This window comes from Opisthorchis viverrini (assembly GCF_000715545.1).
Source record: "Opisthorchis viverrini unplaced genomic scaffold opera_v5_233, whole genome shotgun sequence".
NCBI lineage: Eukaryota > Metazoa > Platyhelminthes > Trematoda > Opisthorchiida > Opisthorchiidae > Opisthorchis > Opisthorchis viverrini.
Genome location: NW_008751886.1, coordinates 52,551 through 71,882, shown reverse-complemented (window position 1 = coordinate 71,882; position 19,332 = coordinate 52,551). Strand labels below are relative to the sequence as shown.

The window sequence follows — 19,332 nt, the reverse complement described above, 5'->3', positions numbered from 1 at the left end:
ATTTGTATACGGTTTGGGATTCTATGCAACTGTACCAAGTATTTTAGTTTTATTCAGCTTCATCCTCGTCGTTCACCTCCCAGGAGGCCAGTGGGTAAAACTAGAATACTTTAGACAGCGCTTCAGACTACTATGCCCGGCGTTCTGCAAACACCAGCGTGCTCATCGGAGCGCAGAATGTGAAACATTTCTGGCTTTGCTCCCCGCGCATTCACATTCTGCATACATACTATATGATCTAAGGATGGTTGTCCACCAGATGCAAGTGAAAGGCTTGGGCAACATACTGGAACCTACCGAAAATTCCATGGGTAAATATAGGATAATGTTTAACAACAGAAGGACGGTGGGCGAAACTTATCGGGGAAGACGGGATGCTCCAAATGCTGCTGAAGGGATTCACAGCAAGTATTACAACTTGAGTCCATCTACACTACTTGAATAATAATGATATGCTTCTTCCTGTCACATCCAAATCAATTTGTTCTCGACAAACCTCTAGAAGAAATCCTAACTCTCCCATTTCTCCGTTACAGGAGCAACCAGTGATTAGCTTGAATAGTAAAAAAACATCCTCTGATTTGGATGTCACGAAGTACATAATGCCTTGTCATCTGACCTGCTACTTGCTTGCACTGTCGCTTTATTGTCTTATTTTGTTTGTCCTGTGATACCTCAGAGGTGATTACTAATTTCCACAGATGTTTTTTTCACCGGCGGTACTTATGCCGCTTCTTTTAAACAATTAACAGCCACGTTTCACAATATTTTACGCAAAAGCTAAACTAGATTCCGAGTGCATTTCTCAAAGTCAAACAAATAACGGATTTCTACCCCATGGTCCCAGAGAGAAGCATTTCCTCTCCGGTTATCTTGACGCTCAGGCGTTGAGTAAACTGTTTCTTATTAAGTTATTTGTTTCGAACTGGGTGCAATATCTGATGAGGATTCACAACGCAAGTGCATACGGTCTTTCGATTACTCTGTCCCCTTCCTGGACGACCCATCTACCAAGGACAAACTATTCAATGGGGAAGCCATTAATGGACTTATATTGCGGAATAGCACCAACGTGGCTGGATCCGTTAGCTCTTAGCTTGTTCGTCACCCTGTTCAATCGGTGTGCAAACGTTCCGTTGCCGTTCGTATGACCATCACTTGTGTGCCCACCCAACAGTGCGCTGACATTTCCTCGAATATTGGCGAAACGTTTGCGAATCAGTTGCCAAGCTTGGGTAACAAGACAACGACCAACCAAATTTTCACAACCCAGCTGCTGCATTCAGCAACAAATCTATTATGGATTTTCGCTTCATCGCTTGCTTTTGATAAAAAGAACGTAGACTATTATGGTTTGTCTAACGAGCGAATTTGTGCTATTTTCAATCGCATAATTCTGACAGAGCATCTTCCACGATCGTTGCATTCCACTTATGAACGGTTTTACTGTTTGATTTCGATCAGTGCTCTCAATTAACATGGCTTGCACTGGTGGCTTGGAATGGTGTTATTGCACTGGGAATGAATAGTCTTAGTGAAATTCTTGCCTCTGAAGAATTGTTCTAGAAAATAATCTCCAGGTTTCCTTGCTCACAACATATTATTAAAACTCAAGGACCTCACGCCAAGACGTCTGTGTTTCCCACAAGACGTCCCGATAAAGTTGCCACAATAACTCGATGATAATCCTTAAGTGTTTTATTTGAAATATCAAGGTAATCGGACGTGAAGCTACTGTCTTAGTCGGTTTTCAACCTCGAATATCAAACCTGAAGCCCTGTAGAAATCCCCATCTTACTTTACCACCAACCCATGCTTTGCGGGACACTGGGACAGATTTTCTGGAGACTTTGTTAGGATACTTCTCACACACCTTACTCTGAGATGGGCGTAGGGTCATTCACATGTTGCAGTTGAGTTAGTTGACAATTTACCAGTGACGTACGTGTATCCACTGATGATCCCAACCATCATCGCGCGTCCATCTCAATAGGGTGACCTTCGATCATCCATTTTTTCTTGGTCTGCCATCAAGAAAATCCTCCTATGGTCCTCTTAAATATGCAAGTCGAGCACTCTGGAAATAGCATCAGTTGAGTTCTTCCTGAGTTGCTAGTTGGTCGGCCTCAAGTCGGTGGCTTTTGCGATTCCGCTGAACAGTGTTGTGAAATTGCCTTTCCTCTGAACTACTTATGTGTTGTCGGTAGCTTGAGGAAATACGGGAATGTTTCAATTGAGACCTTCGTTATGCAAAGGGAGTCAACCTATACTGAAAAAACGAGAAGCACTATATAGGAAATACGGGAATGTTTCAATTGAGACCGTTCTGCAAAGGGAGTCAACCTATGCTGAAAAAACGAGAAGCACTATAGCTGGTCAAATTTATCTGAAAGAACAACTAAAGGACCATGGGACTACGCCTACCTGATGAGCCTCAAGAAGTAAAAAAAACTGGTCGTGGGCTGTCAAAGTGCTTTACCAACCTTGTGATTATTTTTATTCAAGAAAATGCACTGCTGGGAATCGTCAGCACATCTCACAAGATGAGTTGAACTTTCTTCTGAGAAGTCAACCTCATCATGTGAATTTGACTCCAGATCCCAGAAAGGGCTCGATAAGAATTCCAGAGGAGGTAGAAGCCGCATTCGGCCTTGTTTCCCTGGCTGAACAAAGTTTTGCAACGCTCGAGTGTTCATAGTATTGAAACTAACAATCGCGATCTTCAAACATCTTGCGAGGATTTTTACTTTGGACCTTGTTGCTGTTGTTATTATTATAGCTGTTCGGTGAAAATCAAATCAAAACGCCTTGAAATAAACTGCAATAAAGCTGCTTTTGGGGGCAGCTCCCTTCTCACTGTAAGTCCCGCATAATGTGGACGAATATCTCTGTCTTACTTGCTCTACAGAGAAAACCCAGCGAATGTTATTAAGCCCTTTCTGTATTCCGGTACTTTGCAGTGATTGATGCGATCGTTTCTGTAAATCTTCGGAATTAATGGATGCAACCAGCGATGACATATTTTTGGTCCAGCCGGGTAAAATGCCCCCAAATCACAGTGCTTAGAAGAACCAACTTTTTGCTACGTCAGATTACGGTCACCGCAAACTTGAAGTCCCGTTATTTAGTCTAATGGTGATCGACAGATTCATAAGTGGAGAATATTCCATAAAGTAAGAGTTTTTTCAGCAAAGAAAAGAACAACCTGTACATTTCTCTTGATACACATTTGGTTTTAACGAGAGATTCATCTGGAACCAAGCTGAATATCATAAACGAGAGATTCATTTGAGTCTCTCGTGAAAACCAAATTGATTTGCAAATGAGTGTATTTCTCGAGGAAAGCTGAATCCCTCTTTTAAGAGACACTTGGAGACTAGTGTTCTTAAAAGATTGTCACTCTCGCCCAAGAAAATTCTACTTCTCAGCTCGCCTCTCATAGACCGGCGCACGTCTTTCTAGCTCAAGGCACTGCTGTTGCAATGACCATTCCGTGTGTAAGGTAAGGGCATATCCTTCAGTTTTGACTGCAATTATCGGTTCACGTGTCACCAAGTCAATAACACCAACACACTGGATGGATGGAACGTTTCTGAGGTAGAGGGTGATGGGTGGCAGACAGATGCCAATATACATTGAGGAAATAAGGTGGACGGTGTAGTCATCGGATGAGTGCTCATTTAAGTGACGACATAAAATTGATTACGAGTTTAATATTTCTTAAAATTGGCGATTATCTCATCAGCGGCTAGCGCACCGCTGCACGTTTATCTGTCCCGTAACAGTTTGTAATGGGCAGAAAATTCGTATGCAGAAAGAATACATCGTTATTATACCAATGGCTGAAATATAACTAGCCCCCTGAATGTGGGGCCGGCGCCCTAATAGCCTGGGCTCAAACAAGAGCTGGTTCAACCCCCCAGTTGTGCTTTTTCCCGTCCACTTACTCACTTTTGTGAGATTTCCATAGGGGACAATAGGTACAAAATTCATCTTAAATGCACAGGGACCAAGCAGCTTTGACAGCGAAGGAGGTTCATACCGATTCCCGGCGTAATTCATCTGGCAGTTTTAACAATTCTGTTTGGTTTCGCCACGACGTCGTCATTCAGGTAGTTTCGAGCGCGCACCGCTGGTGGCTCTAAAGGGCTTTCGGTCATAATACAGCGTTGGATGTCCTATTAACGTTCGTACAACGGGCAGCTGAGACAAGTAAAATGCATAATGTAAGCTAGCACAGTTTTCCAGCGAAAATGACTGACACAGACTTTGACTATTAAATCCTAATCCCCAAACTAGTGCGCGGAAGAAAATACTCTAAAGTTTCTCAGTAAATAAGGGATTGGCTGTGTATTAATGAGCAGCAGAGGGTCAAAACAGATTTCCCTTGCAATGCGACCGGTTCTGTTTGTCATGAGCTTTGGTTTGTTTGTCCGATTACATTATACTCATAAGTGTGGGTTGGCGCATGAAACGCTTTACCTTAAAACTTACCTCTTCAAATGAGGTCCACTAGCCGCACCATCCTCTTAGCTACAGAATCTTTGCGGGTGGTATGAAACGTTTTACGCCAGTATGTTGCATTTTGTGCTCAGACCAAAAACCATCTTACTCTACAGCGTGTATCATGATAAACGCAAAACATAATACCCATGTTAAAACTTCAACACCAATTCAAACATTTATTATTTTTTATGCAGACATACATGCCTCATGGAGGTTTATCACGAACAAACTGGCATTAAAAAAGATGTTGAAAAAACCGCCCCTTTCTTCTATAACAAGTTGAAGGCGGTATGAAATGTGAGACAGCATGTTTAACTTCTTCAAGCGTCATTCGTGCAAACTGCTCTTCAATTCTTGCTCTTAACTCCACCGAATTCTTCGGTTTATTTTCATGACATACGGGAGCCTTGATCATTCCCCAAAACCAACAATCGGTCGATGACTTCTTGTTCTGCTTGAATTGCGGGACAACATGAGTCTGCAGCATATAGAGGTAACTGTCACCGGAAACCGTAACATCAAAGAAGAGATGCAGGAGAAACTTTGAGGAAGATCCCATCCACACACAGAGATGAGGGGAATCGAGATTATGGATGAGGTACTCGTGAGGAGCTTCACGGGACCATATCACGCAATTGTGATTGTTGATTATGACATCCACAGAAGAATTCGCTTCATTGCTCCACAGGACTGGACTGCTGGACTTCTTCATTGTCCAGCAGCCAGTTAGCGAACGTGACACGTTGCTCCTTGTCTTGTTCCGTGGTGTTTTGTAATAAAGTGAAATGATACGGGTAGAGATGAAGGTGGCGTCTCATAACACGATGCACGCTGGCGCGGGGAATGCGGGTCACCTGAGACACATGAGTTATAGACGAAGATGCCATGATGCTCTGGAACAATGTACAATGGGCGCTCTTTCATCACTCAGAGACTTTCTCCCTTTGCCAGGAAAATCCAATACAGATCCAGTGGACTCAAATTTTGCAATCAAGCATGTCATGGTCGACACGGTGAAAGGATTTTTGATAAGACCATGTTTGGTTTTGTAACCACGACGTGCAGCATGGTGCTTTCACCAAGGGGATAATAGAGTTTCACAATTTCAATGCGCGTACCAAAATTCATCGTAGACAAAAAATATTAACATTTGCATACAAAACCTCCTTTATGTGGCTACCATTAACAAAATATTTTGTCATCCTTTCTCTGATTTGCTACGTTTACTTACGCAATCAAATTTTGCGTCTATTATGAGACACACTGTACATTCATATTTCCAGCTCACCGAATTCCATTGTCCACTGAAGCAATCATACATCTGGAGGAAATAGTCTGGTAGAATACTTTTCTAGCATCGTTGCTACTTCGGGATGTTTAGGTGGGGCTCAAAAAATTGGACTCGCACTCTGAACTCAGTTGCCTGTCTCTTTGCGTTCAACGGGGAAAAGTCGTAGCTTTCGAAAATTCAATCCCATTGTGAGAATACTGAGCTCCGTTGCTCCTCGCTCTATGAAATTTACCTTTCGTGAAACACACAACGAAAGGGTTACCTGGTCCTATTGGCTAACAACCCCCTGTGTATGTTGCACCGTTCACAACCGCTCTATCTAGGAAGTGCTGTATCGATCACCATCATCCACAGAGGTTTACTCATCCATCAGTAAACCTCTCAGCGCAGTTGACAACTTGTCTTCCATTGTTTTAGCTGTTTCTTCACCCACTATATCCTTCGTGTCACGTTCGATGATAAAGCCTCCTATTCATGTTCCACCAAATCAGAAATTGGGTATTTTGTCTTGCATTACGAACACTCCTTCCCTTAACGGTATACTGCCCAGCCACACTGAGTGTTTTGTTCTGATCACACCAACTAGCCCGAGTTACAGAGGCTACGCAAAACTAGGAGGCTGAACAAAGATGTAATCGATAAACTGCCGACCATGGCAATGTAGTTACTGGGGTGCCTTATGATGCTCACATATGTGTCGACTATTTGTCATGCCTCGCAAAGCGTTAGTTCGCCAAGGGCGGCGACCTTTGTCTTCCCCATATAACCAGTCTCTTATCTTGAACCACGGAACAAAGAAACACTCAGATAAAACTCGGTCGGTTTTAAAAATGAAACCGCCTTCAGCGGATGGAATATGATAAACAGCAAAAAAGACTGTTACGATTGTATTACGCTAGGCAGTATAGTCACCTGATCGGTGGATGAGAACGCATCGTAGCTGCTGTAATTGTTTGTTAGTTGTTTTGTATCGCTGTTTCAAGGAACTAGCAGGTCACCCTGGATGAGTTCATCATCCCAGCTTATCTCTCACATTCTGTACCTTCTCAATTTTGATATGTGGAAGTGATACTTGTTCGGCCTGCGCCCATCCGATTCAAGATGTTTCATGCCCAGTGGATGGCTGGGCATCTACTAATTTGAACGCGAACCGAACGCATTACGAGTGTGACAACCGCGAAGTCGATCATTGGGTAACTGACCCGCCACCATCTCGTGTATATTCGTCGTGTCACGGTCCCAGCTTATCTCACTCGATGGTCGGTTTTAACTATGTTTTCTCCAGGCATCTGTTTAACAGTTCCTTTGAAGTTTGATTATGACAACCTAACAAAGAGAGACTGCGAGTTTGCACTTTCAGAGACTAACAGATGAAAACGTACTTCGCCGTGGAAAAATAATCATAAATTGGTTCACAAACATGTAGAGCAAGCGGTCCTGTTCTGGTACAACCAATGAATGTTGATGCTGGGAAATCCCTGTCGATGAGAACTACTCCAATTTACTGAGCGTTTTACGTATACTGGAAGTCCTATTCCTTCCGACTGTAGTGCGATAGATGAGGCCAATGCACGAAGCTGCAAGGTTCAGGTAGTGTTTGCTAATTTGAGACACCTATGACTGCAGGGTGATATTTCCTTAAATCTCAAGGGACATGTAAATCAGGCTACAATACGGGATGATTTGTCTTATGGCTGTGATACGTGGCTTTTCGAGTAATGAAACAGACAAACGTTCACTCCTTAGCATAAATCTATGCATCTTGGCAATCCTAATTTTCCACTACGAAAAATAATTTCTGTCCTCGAGATGGTGCGCTAATGAAGGGCTGTGAAGATCACTGGTGCAGTCGGTCATAGTTTGCAAAGACCAGTGGCACATTCACCAACCGCCAGAAAAATAGCGGATACGCTGGACACCAGATCATATTTGTGTACTTATGTATGCGGCTTGTCCGTGTAAATGTCTGGATGGAGTGTATCGGGAAGATTTATGGTTGTCGCAAACATTTTTTCAGTCGGTATAACATGCATGAAAACCTGTCTGCCACTACAATAATGATTGTACTTTCGAAAAAAGCTCTAGTCCTGACAGTGGTCACTGGGCTGTTTGAAAACATCAGCCTGACATAGCTGGCAGAGTCTTTTGGCGTACGTGAGAGTATGTGACTTGTATTGACGAAGAAAGCCCATGAATGTCGTTCTTTGACCTCTATCAGAATGCATTTACCACATTGGGAAACGGTATATATGTTAGGGCTACTAATCCAATCAAATCTGAACATGGTAGTCTGTGTTTTCATTAAAGGCCATCATATGTCGTCATAGGGCACGATAAGTTGCGGAGGAACGCAATCGAAATTCTCTTCCGGTACAATCCAGTGAATACCCCTCCGATCGCCTCGGCGTAACATAAGATGAAATACAGGCTTAAATCTCCACCGATGGCCCAAATATATTCAATAAAGTAGTTTCGATCCAAATGCAAATCCATGATGATTGATCTTACCCAGTTGAACTGTTTATTACTTTACTGGGGGGCTTTCTGTCTTACATAGTACGAACTGTTGCGTTCTTTGCCCAAACAAAACAGTTTTTCATTTCGAAACACTGTCATAAAGCTTCAGGTGTGATCACTGATACATAGGATGAAACTACACACCTCGCAGAACAAAAAATGGTGGAGTGACCACTCTTTTGTTCTGCCTTTAGGATCACCAATCTTAGGATCACAATGAGCCTGAAACATACAAGAAAGTGACGACCACGTAAGCGGTTGAGTTAGAGTTGTTATTGACGGAGGCTTATAGACGGACTTTGGTTGATCACGGAGTATGAATTTAAGGGCCATATCGGGGATGGGTTCCCATTTGCCTGCTTGGACAAGCATACATGCACTGTAACAATAAATTCAAACAGCGTCAGCGACGTTTACGAGAAATCAAAACAACAAACCGAATGTACCATATCGAGCCTCACTACCATTATGTGTATGAATTAGATCAACACGCGGTTGGATCAGTTCGAGTCGCTGTTGTTTAAGGGTGACAGATGAGCTAGCAAACAAGAATTTCGTCATGCCTTTGCGTTCTCAATCACCTCCTTCATCAAGTATGCAACTAGGCGCACTCTAACGCTCATGCTAGAAGCACAACCAGATGTATTCATGAGAACAATCAAAAAGACAAACTGAAACCTTCAACTCAAATTCCACTGCGCATCTATATTCCGACCATTTTGCATTTATTCAAAACATTGTCTTCAACGGACAGCAAGTGCAATATGCGTTATGGTCGGTTTTCAGCAAATGAGATTTCCAGTAAACAATTCAAGCTTGTTCAACAAAACATGCCTCAAGTTCCTCTGAATGACCTAAGCAAATACTCATCCCACGTGCTATGTCAACAAACACTGTAAAGTTCACACCTCACCACACATACCACAAACATTATCTGTTATGGCACTCGAGATTTCCTAATCTTGAACTTTGAAGTCCATTAATTCAAAGCGTTCATTGCTTAATTACTAATTTTCTCATTGAGGAATGGTTCATTGCGGTAATCACATTTTAATGCGGATCGGCTACTCTACGATTTCGTGACGGAATGCCATGAACAGCCAGTCACTGTGTGACCAATTGCTTGGAAAATCGTCAGCTTTTGGCCCTGAAATCACCCTGTTTCATGTAAGGACCGTTTTCGTTCACTCTTCCCTGTTCTATGCTTTTGCTTGGTACTTCACAAAGTTTACGCCACCAGTTTCTAGACTTTCGATCAGAACATCCAGATAGTTAGGAATTTGCGTTCCGATGATCCTTTTCTTAATATCCAGCTGGCCATACAAAATCTGCTTGGGGATCCTCTTCTTTCCCACTTAGAAAACATTGCAACGGTCACCTCAGACGGTTGAATATGATGCAGCCGATCACAATGAGCCTTATTTGCGGACCTCTGCGTCGTGCAGATGTTCAGCATATATCAGTCTCAGGCATTAGACGTCAAAGCTACTTAGCCCCACAGGTTGTGCCGATGTAGGTTCACTGTTTCAGTGTCCTGATAGAGGGCAGACACATCCATTGCCTGGAACTAGATTCGATTACACCTCGGTTCATCCGGGTCCACTTCTGAAGTTTATCAAAGGCCAAACTAGCCTTGGCAACACAAGATCCCAGCTCACGGTCAAAGCTCAAGTCAGCAGACGAATGCTTCTCAGGCAGCAGACTTCCATACTATAGCCCAAAATTTCCGCCACGGTCTTTACGTGCTGACTATTGGGGACTAAATCCATGGTGCAGAACTATGCTTTGTAACCACGAGTGGGATGCATAACTACTGGACACTTTCGGCCTAAGACGTCCTTTGTATTTTCGGTGCATCGCCTGAAGACCTTCGGTTTCTACACCCCTATCAAATGCTATGCTTCCATCCGTTCGATTAAATTGCCAGGCTATTGCATCAAGTTGTACACTACACTTGGCGACCAACATGAGGGGTGGTCTCTGAGTATTCACACCTACCCTAGAATTGTTCAACAACTAAACTCAGATGACTACTCTTCTAAAACCAGATTTTCACCCACCTCTGTTTAACTTTTTTTACGCCTCTACGCTACAAACAGGGACTTAAGTGGTGGAAGATCCACGAAGGGTTACGCTATCCACAGTATGCACACACAAATGAGTACAGGTCCAACTTTTCCCAATTGGCTTTCCGTGGAACCATGATTTACACATTTGATGATCTAAGTAACTTAGCCATCCTGATAGGCTTCCATATGTTTTGAAGGGGCATGTGTAAACGGTGCTGATCAGACCAGGTTCCGCTTGCAGAGGATCTATTCCCCTCGACTAGCTTTTCTAAACACAGATCACCACAGTCCAACCAGCTTACGGCTATCACTCGGGGAAGTTGCCCGAACTCACTAGTGAATATCATCAAACTGGAGAGTCAAGTGGGTCACTGCGCGCAACACTCAATCTGGAATAGGTAAGGTTAACTGCAGCACAATCTACCATGATGATAAATCAACTCAAAGGTCACTGGCCACACAGTGCTGTGTGATACTCAAACCGACTATCGCCTACCACTTGTTATTGTGATTTTCGTGTGATGTGATGAATGCTGGTTTATGTTTTCTGTGCTGCTTGGTATGCTGAGACAGGATTACAGCCACATCCAACAAGGTTGATGTGTATAAATCTATCTGCGTATCAGCCCAGTCACGCCGAGCCACTCCGCTCTCTCCACCTGTTCAATGTGGTCTTGTGTGAGAAGAGGTAAGTTGGGCTCACATATATATGCTTTGTATCAAACCTGCCCATGTGAATATGAATACGAGTGTTTGTAACCACTGGATCATTTTAAAGGAACTACATGTGAACACCAAAAATAATGAAAATCTATGTCTGATAACAATCCATTTTCCAGTATTGAACTTCTGGAATTCATGACCCCATAACTTTTCATTCTGGACTGCTTGCAGCACATTTGCATACATCGCAGCCTGCATAAAGCCGACTGGTTACAATGCATACTGCAGAGGAGGACGGCAACAAACCTCAGTTCAGACTTCGTGGCTACTGATTGAATTTCGCAGAATTCCGAAACAATCGTTGTGATAGTACGTGCTGAATAGAGTACAATGAAGGGGATTCAGGCATGGGAAAGAGCCTTACAACAGATGCCTAACTGAAGGCAAGTTTTCTTGACACAATTGAGCCCTGAAATGTTGAAACTGAGGTCGGAAAGTTTCGCTCTCATTCCATCCATTCCATCCCATTCCATGCATCCTCGAAGTTCTGCTGTGGTTTTGCCGTGGTGTAAACAGGCACCTGATTGCTGTTTTCTGTCCTTAGTTTAACACAGCACATGGAATACACGATCTCCATGTTGCATCCATTAGGTCAAGACGTAGAAACAGCTCACAACTCAACCCGGGCACTGGTCCGTCAGACACAACGTCATTCTCAACCAGCAGGTATTAATGTATTAATCATCGCATTTGAATACACAATAAATTAAGAGAGATCCACATGGAAAATAAATCAGTGAATATGTGGTCGTTTCGTATAAAAAACACGTATGTGAAACCGCTTGACTGTAAAGTGAACCTCGTTCAATAGCTGTTTTACACAGTGGGATTTTTGGTGTCATATTTTTGCCGCTTCGTTCAGATATAAGTGGAGCAAAAGTGAAATCTCACCCAGCACTTTTGTGAAATTATCACCAACCTCAGGACTTCGTACCACCCTGTTATGCGTTTGGCGACAGATCATATCAGCTGGAAATATGATTGCTCATCAGTTTTTGACTCAGACGATCCTTTTTGAATGCAGCCCACCGGTTAAGTTCATTGTATGTCTGTCAGGTGATTTTGACACAGATGTTGCTTCAATCTGCTTTTATCTGTGTCTGGATGGGAGTTATATACGCTATGTAGCCTAGAACACTATAATCGGATTATGTTAAATCGACCGTCATCGTGTTTACTCCGTGCAAGAAATTTGACCATTTTAATTCCGAAAATGATTATGTAGGAGTCTTATTCTGCGCACTCTCACTCTCTAATTCCTGGATTGTAGGATTCGAATAGAAACGTGGATACCAATTAGAACAGGAATCTGTGTTGGTCCTAGTTTCCCCTATTGCTAGTGTACTGTATGCCTACCATTCATCAGAGTTCAGCGCATTGACAGAACTTTTTGCCAGAGATTACCCATCAGCATTGTTGAAATGCATAAAATTAATTGTCACTTTTCATCTGACCATAGAAATCATTGTCGTGTTTGATGCGAACGGCATAGACGAAAGCAGCTCGAACAAATGTGCAGCGGTGAGTACCTGGTTTCATTAACGTTTTTCGAACCTCCTCATGATGAAGCATCCACATATAGTCGAACAGCCTGCCCACCAGTTGGTATAATGCACAGTGAATCCGATTGGGTGTTTCTGAAAACCGAACGTTCCAATGACAAAGATGGCCTATGATCATCGGGATTTGGGATATGAGTGAACGGTGATGGGATAGATCTGTTTATCAAGTCACCACCCAACTGATTCAGTCGTTCCATGGTATAAATGTCGCCGCATAGTTATCTGATCATCGTGTTTTGAATCACTTCCAATGTTATGATGTTAGAACATCGAAAGCTAACAAAATCTCACGACCTTTGTAACATAGTGAATCATTTTGACTACGTTTAAAAGTCCTTGTGACACTCATGATCCGTTCATTTGGAACTAGCTGACACAGATATACCGGGGGAAAGAGTAGTCACTTTACGCGGCACATCCACAAACTGACCCTTAAAAACATGTACGGCGGTACTTTGTCACTCTTCTATTGTCTGTTAGGCCCCACAAGTTTGTCGGTAAAAGTGAGCCAAATACTATCGACTCATTCTAGAGATACTGGCGAATTTCAGGTCGATCTTGTGGTGACATACCTATACATACATTTCCGTTTTGAATTATCAATCCTTTCCTTTATTCCACTGCAAATAGCATGTTTGAATTCACTGGACTTTCCCAATGTGGCCCAGTTCAACCAGGTTGGGTCCACACCACATCGAATTCGAAAGCGGTTGTATTCTTTTATCGCCATTTAACTTCAGCTCAAACAAGTTCGGTCACAGTATTGGAAACACGGAAGTCTACACCACTGCAGATTTGTCGAAGAAAAGGATGGAGTGCGGACGTTAAATGTCAGCGACGATCGTGGAAAATTGCCTTCCGATCACATATTACAGTCGGACTTCTTGTTCTGTGCCCTAAACCGACAGATAAATTTGGATGAAATAAGATGTCAAACTTTGGTAGGTGAGTACTAACTCCATGCTTAACACTTTTTCACTCAAACCAGCGACGTTGCAAAAGTCTGAAAAATAACCTACTGTTTCTACCAATTTCAGGGTCGCTGAATATGCCCACTACACCGTACCCAGTTTGGTTTGGTTATGAACCGACAAACCCAAACATCCAACTCCTGCTTTGAGAACATTGAAATGGTGCTTCAGCTCGTTGATTCACTCTACTTTTAACCAATTGTCACTAAAATTGGCCTCACGGGTTCCCTGAATCAGCAAGGGTTAAACATACGAGGAAATCGTCACTTTTCAGGGTGGCATCATAGTACTATTCAGTCAATCAACAATTAGCATCCCAAGTCTCATTGGTGACTCGAAGTGCATGGGGAAACGGGTACCTCCTAACCGACCGTATTGCTCGACTGCTGCAAGGTTGTTCGCTAAACAGTGGATGTAAATGCCTCGTTGGTCACAAGGCCGTCACTACATGTAGGAGCTCGTCCGAAATGCATCATTTAGCGGTGAGACCCTGAGTCTAATTCAATACCATATGAGGGGAAAAGAGAAAGTTCAGATAATGAATACTATGGGATCTACGGTTTCGTGAGCACCAGGTTCGCGCAGAGGACAACAGTTACTGGTGGCTGCCCATAGGTGATTGATAAATATCAAGATGGATATACTTGTGATTTTGTATAGGCTAAGAATTGAACCATTTTCTCAGCACCGTGGAGTAAAAGTGGACCGTGCACCTTTGATGGTAACATCAAAAGTAGCCCTTCATCCACAATGAACTTAGGCAATTGAGGACGACGAACAGTATCGAACTCTTAGTCGCATAAACAACTTTACAACTGTAAGACGTATGCATTGCATGTTGCGCAATTATCACCCACAACAAACCGTTTCTAGTATTCTTTCAAAGGGGAAATTCAAGCAAACTGCTGGTTACGCTTGCTAATGCACTCGGTCCGCACGAGTCGACTACACATTCTGTAAAGGCAGATGACGACTGATTCTGCGCTGATGGGTCATCAAGTTCGACGAAAAGATCAGCAGCCAGTTGATCAACTACCAACTAGCAACTAACCACCCGCAATCAAACACATGAAATAGTAGCTCGCCGTGAATGGCCATTGTTTGGGTGAACTATGAAAATAGTCTTACCAAAATTGTGGATTTTAGATTCATATGGTATTCGCAGATAATTTAATCAGGGGAATAATCCTAATTAACGACTCTCAAAATTCTATGTTAAGAAACTTTAGTTCTACTTCAGTCCCGCCTATTCTATGTACAAAATTAAAACAAACACGACTTTGCTAACCTTTTGCAGCGCTTCGACTCACGAACGCGGCACAATATTAGGATATTTGCGAGCAGGTAAACTGTGCTATCTAGTGCGTGAATTATCACTCTTGATATTCCCCTGGAGAAAACTCATCCATAGTCTATATTTTACATTGCAGCTTGATTCGACTCTACCCGAAGGTGTTGATCTAACAAGCTGTAAACAAGAAAATAGCCCCGTTGTCTTTTTCCGTTCACAACCCTTACCAGTTCACCACATCGCTATCTCGGTGCCAATACCGAGATCAGCCTATCTGCACTTATTACAACGGATGAACAGACATTTTCTGCGATGTCGCTACAACATGTTCGCAGTCTAGTTACTGGATCTGACTTGGACGATAAACCAGGAGTAAGCCTCATTTTCGGTAGGTTTCATAAGAACAGTTGTTATGTTGCCCAGGAATATTGCGGTTAACACAAGATGGGTGGTTTGTCATGGAGGTTGCCATCCTGAAACCGACCAATCATGAACAAATTCAAACTGGGACTAAACAAGTACCAGCACTGACAAGAATTCCTATATATATTTTAATATATATTATTTGTTCAGCGTCTCTAAGTAATCCGGTATCTTGTGAAGCTCATTCACGACGAAATTGGAGGAGATTCGTAATATTCGAAGGGATGGCCTAAAACTATGATAGAATATACCAAAACCAGATGCATCCCTGTGCAACAAAATTTCAACTTTGAATCGCAATGAAGGTTTGATTTAGTACCACCCCAACCCAGCCAAAATACAGCTGAGTGAAAAGGGAAAAAATCTGGATCTCGATTTTCACTTCATTTTGTAAGAGATCATGATAAGCCGCTCCGAAATTCGGACTCATTCCTTTATAAAGTCTCGAGCTTATACTAAAGTACATCAGTGATAATTTATTCCGTCAAGCGAACCGACAGACATGAGGAGGCTCACCCTTGACTGCACCCTCATCGGGGAAACGCCAAACCCTGATGCGGAAGGATGTCGCTGCCAGCCCTTCAACTAGAGTATGTCCAGTTGGCAATTTACGCGCTGACTCAGCACATACAAACACAATGTCCTAATCAGCGAGTTGTTCAGTCTACGTTCTAGGACACATTCTGGTCGCTTTGATACATACGCTAAAAACACCTAGACACAAGCTATGGTTGTGTCACAACTGTTGGTTCACAGTTGAGAGTCTGCTTCCACTGGCGTACTGTCAAGGTCTGACGTTGCTGAACCACCACTCCCAGTTTACAGTGATGACTGTGAAACCAGCCTTTTCTACCGGGACTAGAGGACTCGTCAACAGACCCCGGGGAGGTTCTCATTGAAAAAGATCAAAAGGAATTTTTCTGTGGTGAATATTTCAAGAACTATGCAGTATTGGTCATTTCCTGTGTTGTGCTTGCAAGGGCAAATACTACAAAGAGTAGTAATTTGGTTTACCTTTCTAGTGCACCTGTTCCATTTTCATGAAAGCTTATGGATTTTCTGAGTGATAACGAAACCTTTCCCCGCGAAGCTTGAGCAGCCTAAAATAAAAAAGGGGTCGAAAAACATTCTTTTTTGAATTCAGTATGAGGACGTTCGTTGTTTGACTCTGGCACGTACTGTTTGAAAATATTTTCACATCCATAGTTTGGTTATTTGTAAACAAAAGACGATCACAGTCGACAGAGTTATTTAACCGAAAAACTGAATCCTATCAAAACAGTAAACATACGAATGTCTGCAGTAATACTTTTTTGACGAAAGATCTTTGTTAACTGAATTTGGTAACCGTAGCGTAAACTACGTTTATGAAGTAGATACAGCGCTCACAGTTTTTACTCCTGGCTAGCAACATGCAATCTGACGTTGTAAAGATAAATGACTGCTAACCAGCAACCGACGGCCGCAATCATAACCCCAGAATCGTAAATATCTTAGACGTATTCGACTGCAGTGCTTAACAAAATGCAATCCAAGCAATGGCTCTTTTCCAATTCAGAGACCGAGATCTAGATGAGTTGGAAAAACTATGTATCAACGTGTATCACTGAGTTGCCTTCATCGACAGCGTCACCTTCAATATCGTGTGCCGCTTGTTGTCCATAATTTCAGCATGTCCGATGAGTACTGATCCTCAGAGATGTTACTTTCGCTTCGAAAATCATTGTTTTATTATACCAGATGTTGGTCTAACAAACAAACCTATTCCGTTATTCATGAAATCTAGCACCATGTGTTTCATGACTAAATTTACGGCATGTGTTACTCGGCTCTCTAAACCGTCCTATAGATGTTATATTGTGATTGGACAACACCGAGTGGGAGAATTTTCGGTGGAGTTCTACAATCACATTTGTCTGCTTCCTACAATATATACGGTATCACTCATCCACTGATACACCTTCTCTTTACGCTCTTCAGTATTAGTGTCCCCTACAATCCATATGCCCTATACTGATTTTGTCCTTTCGAAGAGTAACAGTTATCCGTCTTCACAAGCTTCGTTTCTGTGTTTCCGAATCGGAACGCTGAATCTACTCTCCTACGATATTCGTAAGCTAATCGGTTCACTTACAAATACACACTGCCTTGATCCTGTGATGTACTTCCAAGTTCCCAATCATGAGGTAACTCAAGTAGGTAACCGAAACAATCTAACTAGTAAAACTGCTCACTACCTGTTTTCCGTTTCCCAGGGTTAATAACTTTAACCGCATGGAGTTGGAAACGATCGAATAATCGGACAATCGAGAATGCAGTATAAAATTTCACTACCAAAGACCTGAGAGTGAGATCAAATGGCAATCCCAGACACTCGTTAGGTACGACTTCAAATGCGCACGTACAAACAGATAGCAACGCACAGTGCGGTAAAATGGATACCTTTGGGCAAACCAAGTTATAAACAGTTATTTTCAAGTAAATAATGGTAGACCTTGCCATACGAGGAACTTGGCGTGAAACTGTTCACTGCAGTAAAACATTGTCAATATTTTGGAACGTCTCACCGTAGCAAAACTATCGAAGGAGCATAATACATCCCTGTTTGCAGAAGACAAAACAATCAAACCACAGAACTCTCCAAACAAAGGCAATCCTGGATCACGACTGCTGCCCGCTTGAATAATGATCCCCAGCGGAAGTTCTCTGTGGACCTAAACAGTATGTGCAGTAGTTAAGTCAACTCAATACGTACAACAAAGTATCTCACCGGAATTATCTACTGCATACAGCAGCATAAAAATTACCACGTCAATTTCACGGCGAATATTGCATCTAGTTGTGGCCTAATTACATGTGTACAGATCATGGGAACAAACGTGTATATAAATAGCGTTACTGAAGTCAGTAGTTTAAAGACGATCAGAGCCCCGCCAGTTGATCTCTACAATTGTCCAGCGTAGCAACACTGGGATTCTACGGAGCGAGACACTGGTAGAACACTATACTTCCAACAAGTGATGCGAAAAAATGGTATGCTTTGTTCAAATTACATTCGAGTGAGGTCCTTGTGGGGTAAAATTGAAGCGTAGCTCTGATATGTGAGCTTTCAATGCATACACAGCGACAGATCTATTTGCGTCATCTGCAGGATTACTCCAATGTGTTCTGACGTGCTGCACGACTTTATTCTCCTTGTATACCTGCTTTTAGAAGAATGCGACGAACTTATTTCGAGATGAATACGGACTATTCAGTGTCGCCTGATCTGTTACGCACCCAGTAGTAGCTGTGTAATGAAGTAATGGAAATAACTGTTTCTCAGCCTGTTTTTAGATTGTTATTTGAAGCAAAATATTCCGCCATATTTTATGACATTATTCCCCACCAGCAAGGGATGTGTCCGTACATATATTAGTTCCTCAACTTGTGTGCAAACAGTTCACGTCGCGCGCGTCTCCAGTTTCTTCATCCATCCATTGATCAGTCAGTCAATACATGCGATATTTGTTCGGACAAATAGATAGACGGAGAGGTAAACGCAGGAATGTCATACTGTTCTGTGAGTATCAGTACCAACAATCCTAGAACCGGGTTTTATAGCACTCGTTAAACTGAGTGAATCGTTTGATTACGGGTCGGATACTTCAGTCAACTAATAAACTGGTTGCTTGGTCACTCAAATTTCGTTCACATTTGAAGTCGATCTAAAACTCATCTGCTGGCAGTAGGCGAAGATTCGGAAATTCTTCAATGAGTTTTTTGTCCCGTAAATGAAGTAAATCTAAGCCAATAAGCCTAGAAGCCATTTGCCCTTATTGGGGATCGTCAGCAATGCACATCTCTCGAGTCTCCAAGAGCAATGGGACTCGTAAACTCCTGGCTATTAGTCGAAGACTAAACAGTTCAGCCCCAGTAGAAGTGTGAGTTATACATGTACTTGAACAGGAAGAAAGCTCCAACGATTCTTATTCTTTGG

The 19,332-nt window shown here is 42.5% G+C and overlaps 1 protein-coding gene across 1 annotated transcript; it reads left to right on the top strand.

Annotated features, from left to right (window-relative positions):
* Positions 1 to 244: 244 nt before the first annotated feature.
* Positions 245 to 18,620, top strand: T265_08634 (hypothetical protein; the record flags this gene model as incomplete). The annotated part of the gene is made up of 5 exons (XM_009174500.1): positions 245 to 311; positions 12,566 to 12,627; positions 13,409 to 13,613; positions 17,334 to 17,548; positions 18,567 to 18,620. The coding sequence occupies 5 exons, from the start codon at positions 245 to 247 to the stop codon at positions 18,618 to 18,620; spliced, it is 603 nt and encodes a 200-aa protein (XP_009172764.1).
* Positions 18,621 to 19,332: the final 712 nt, after the last annotated feature.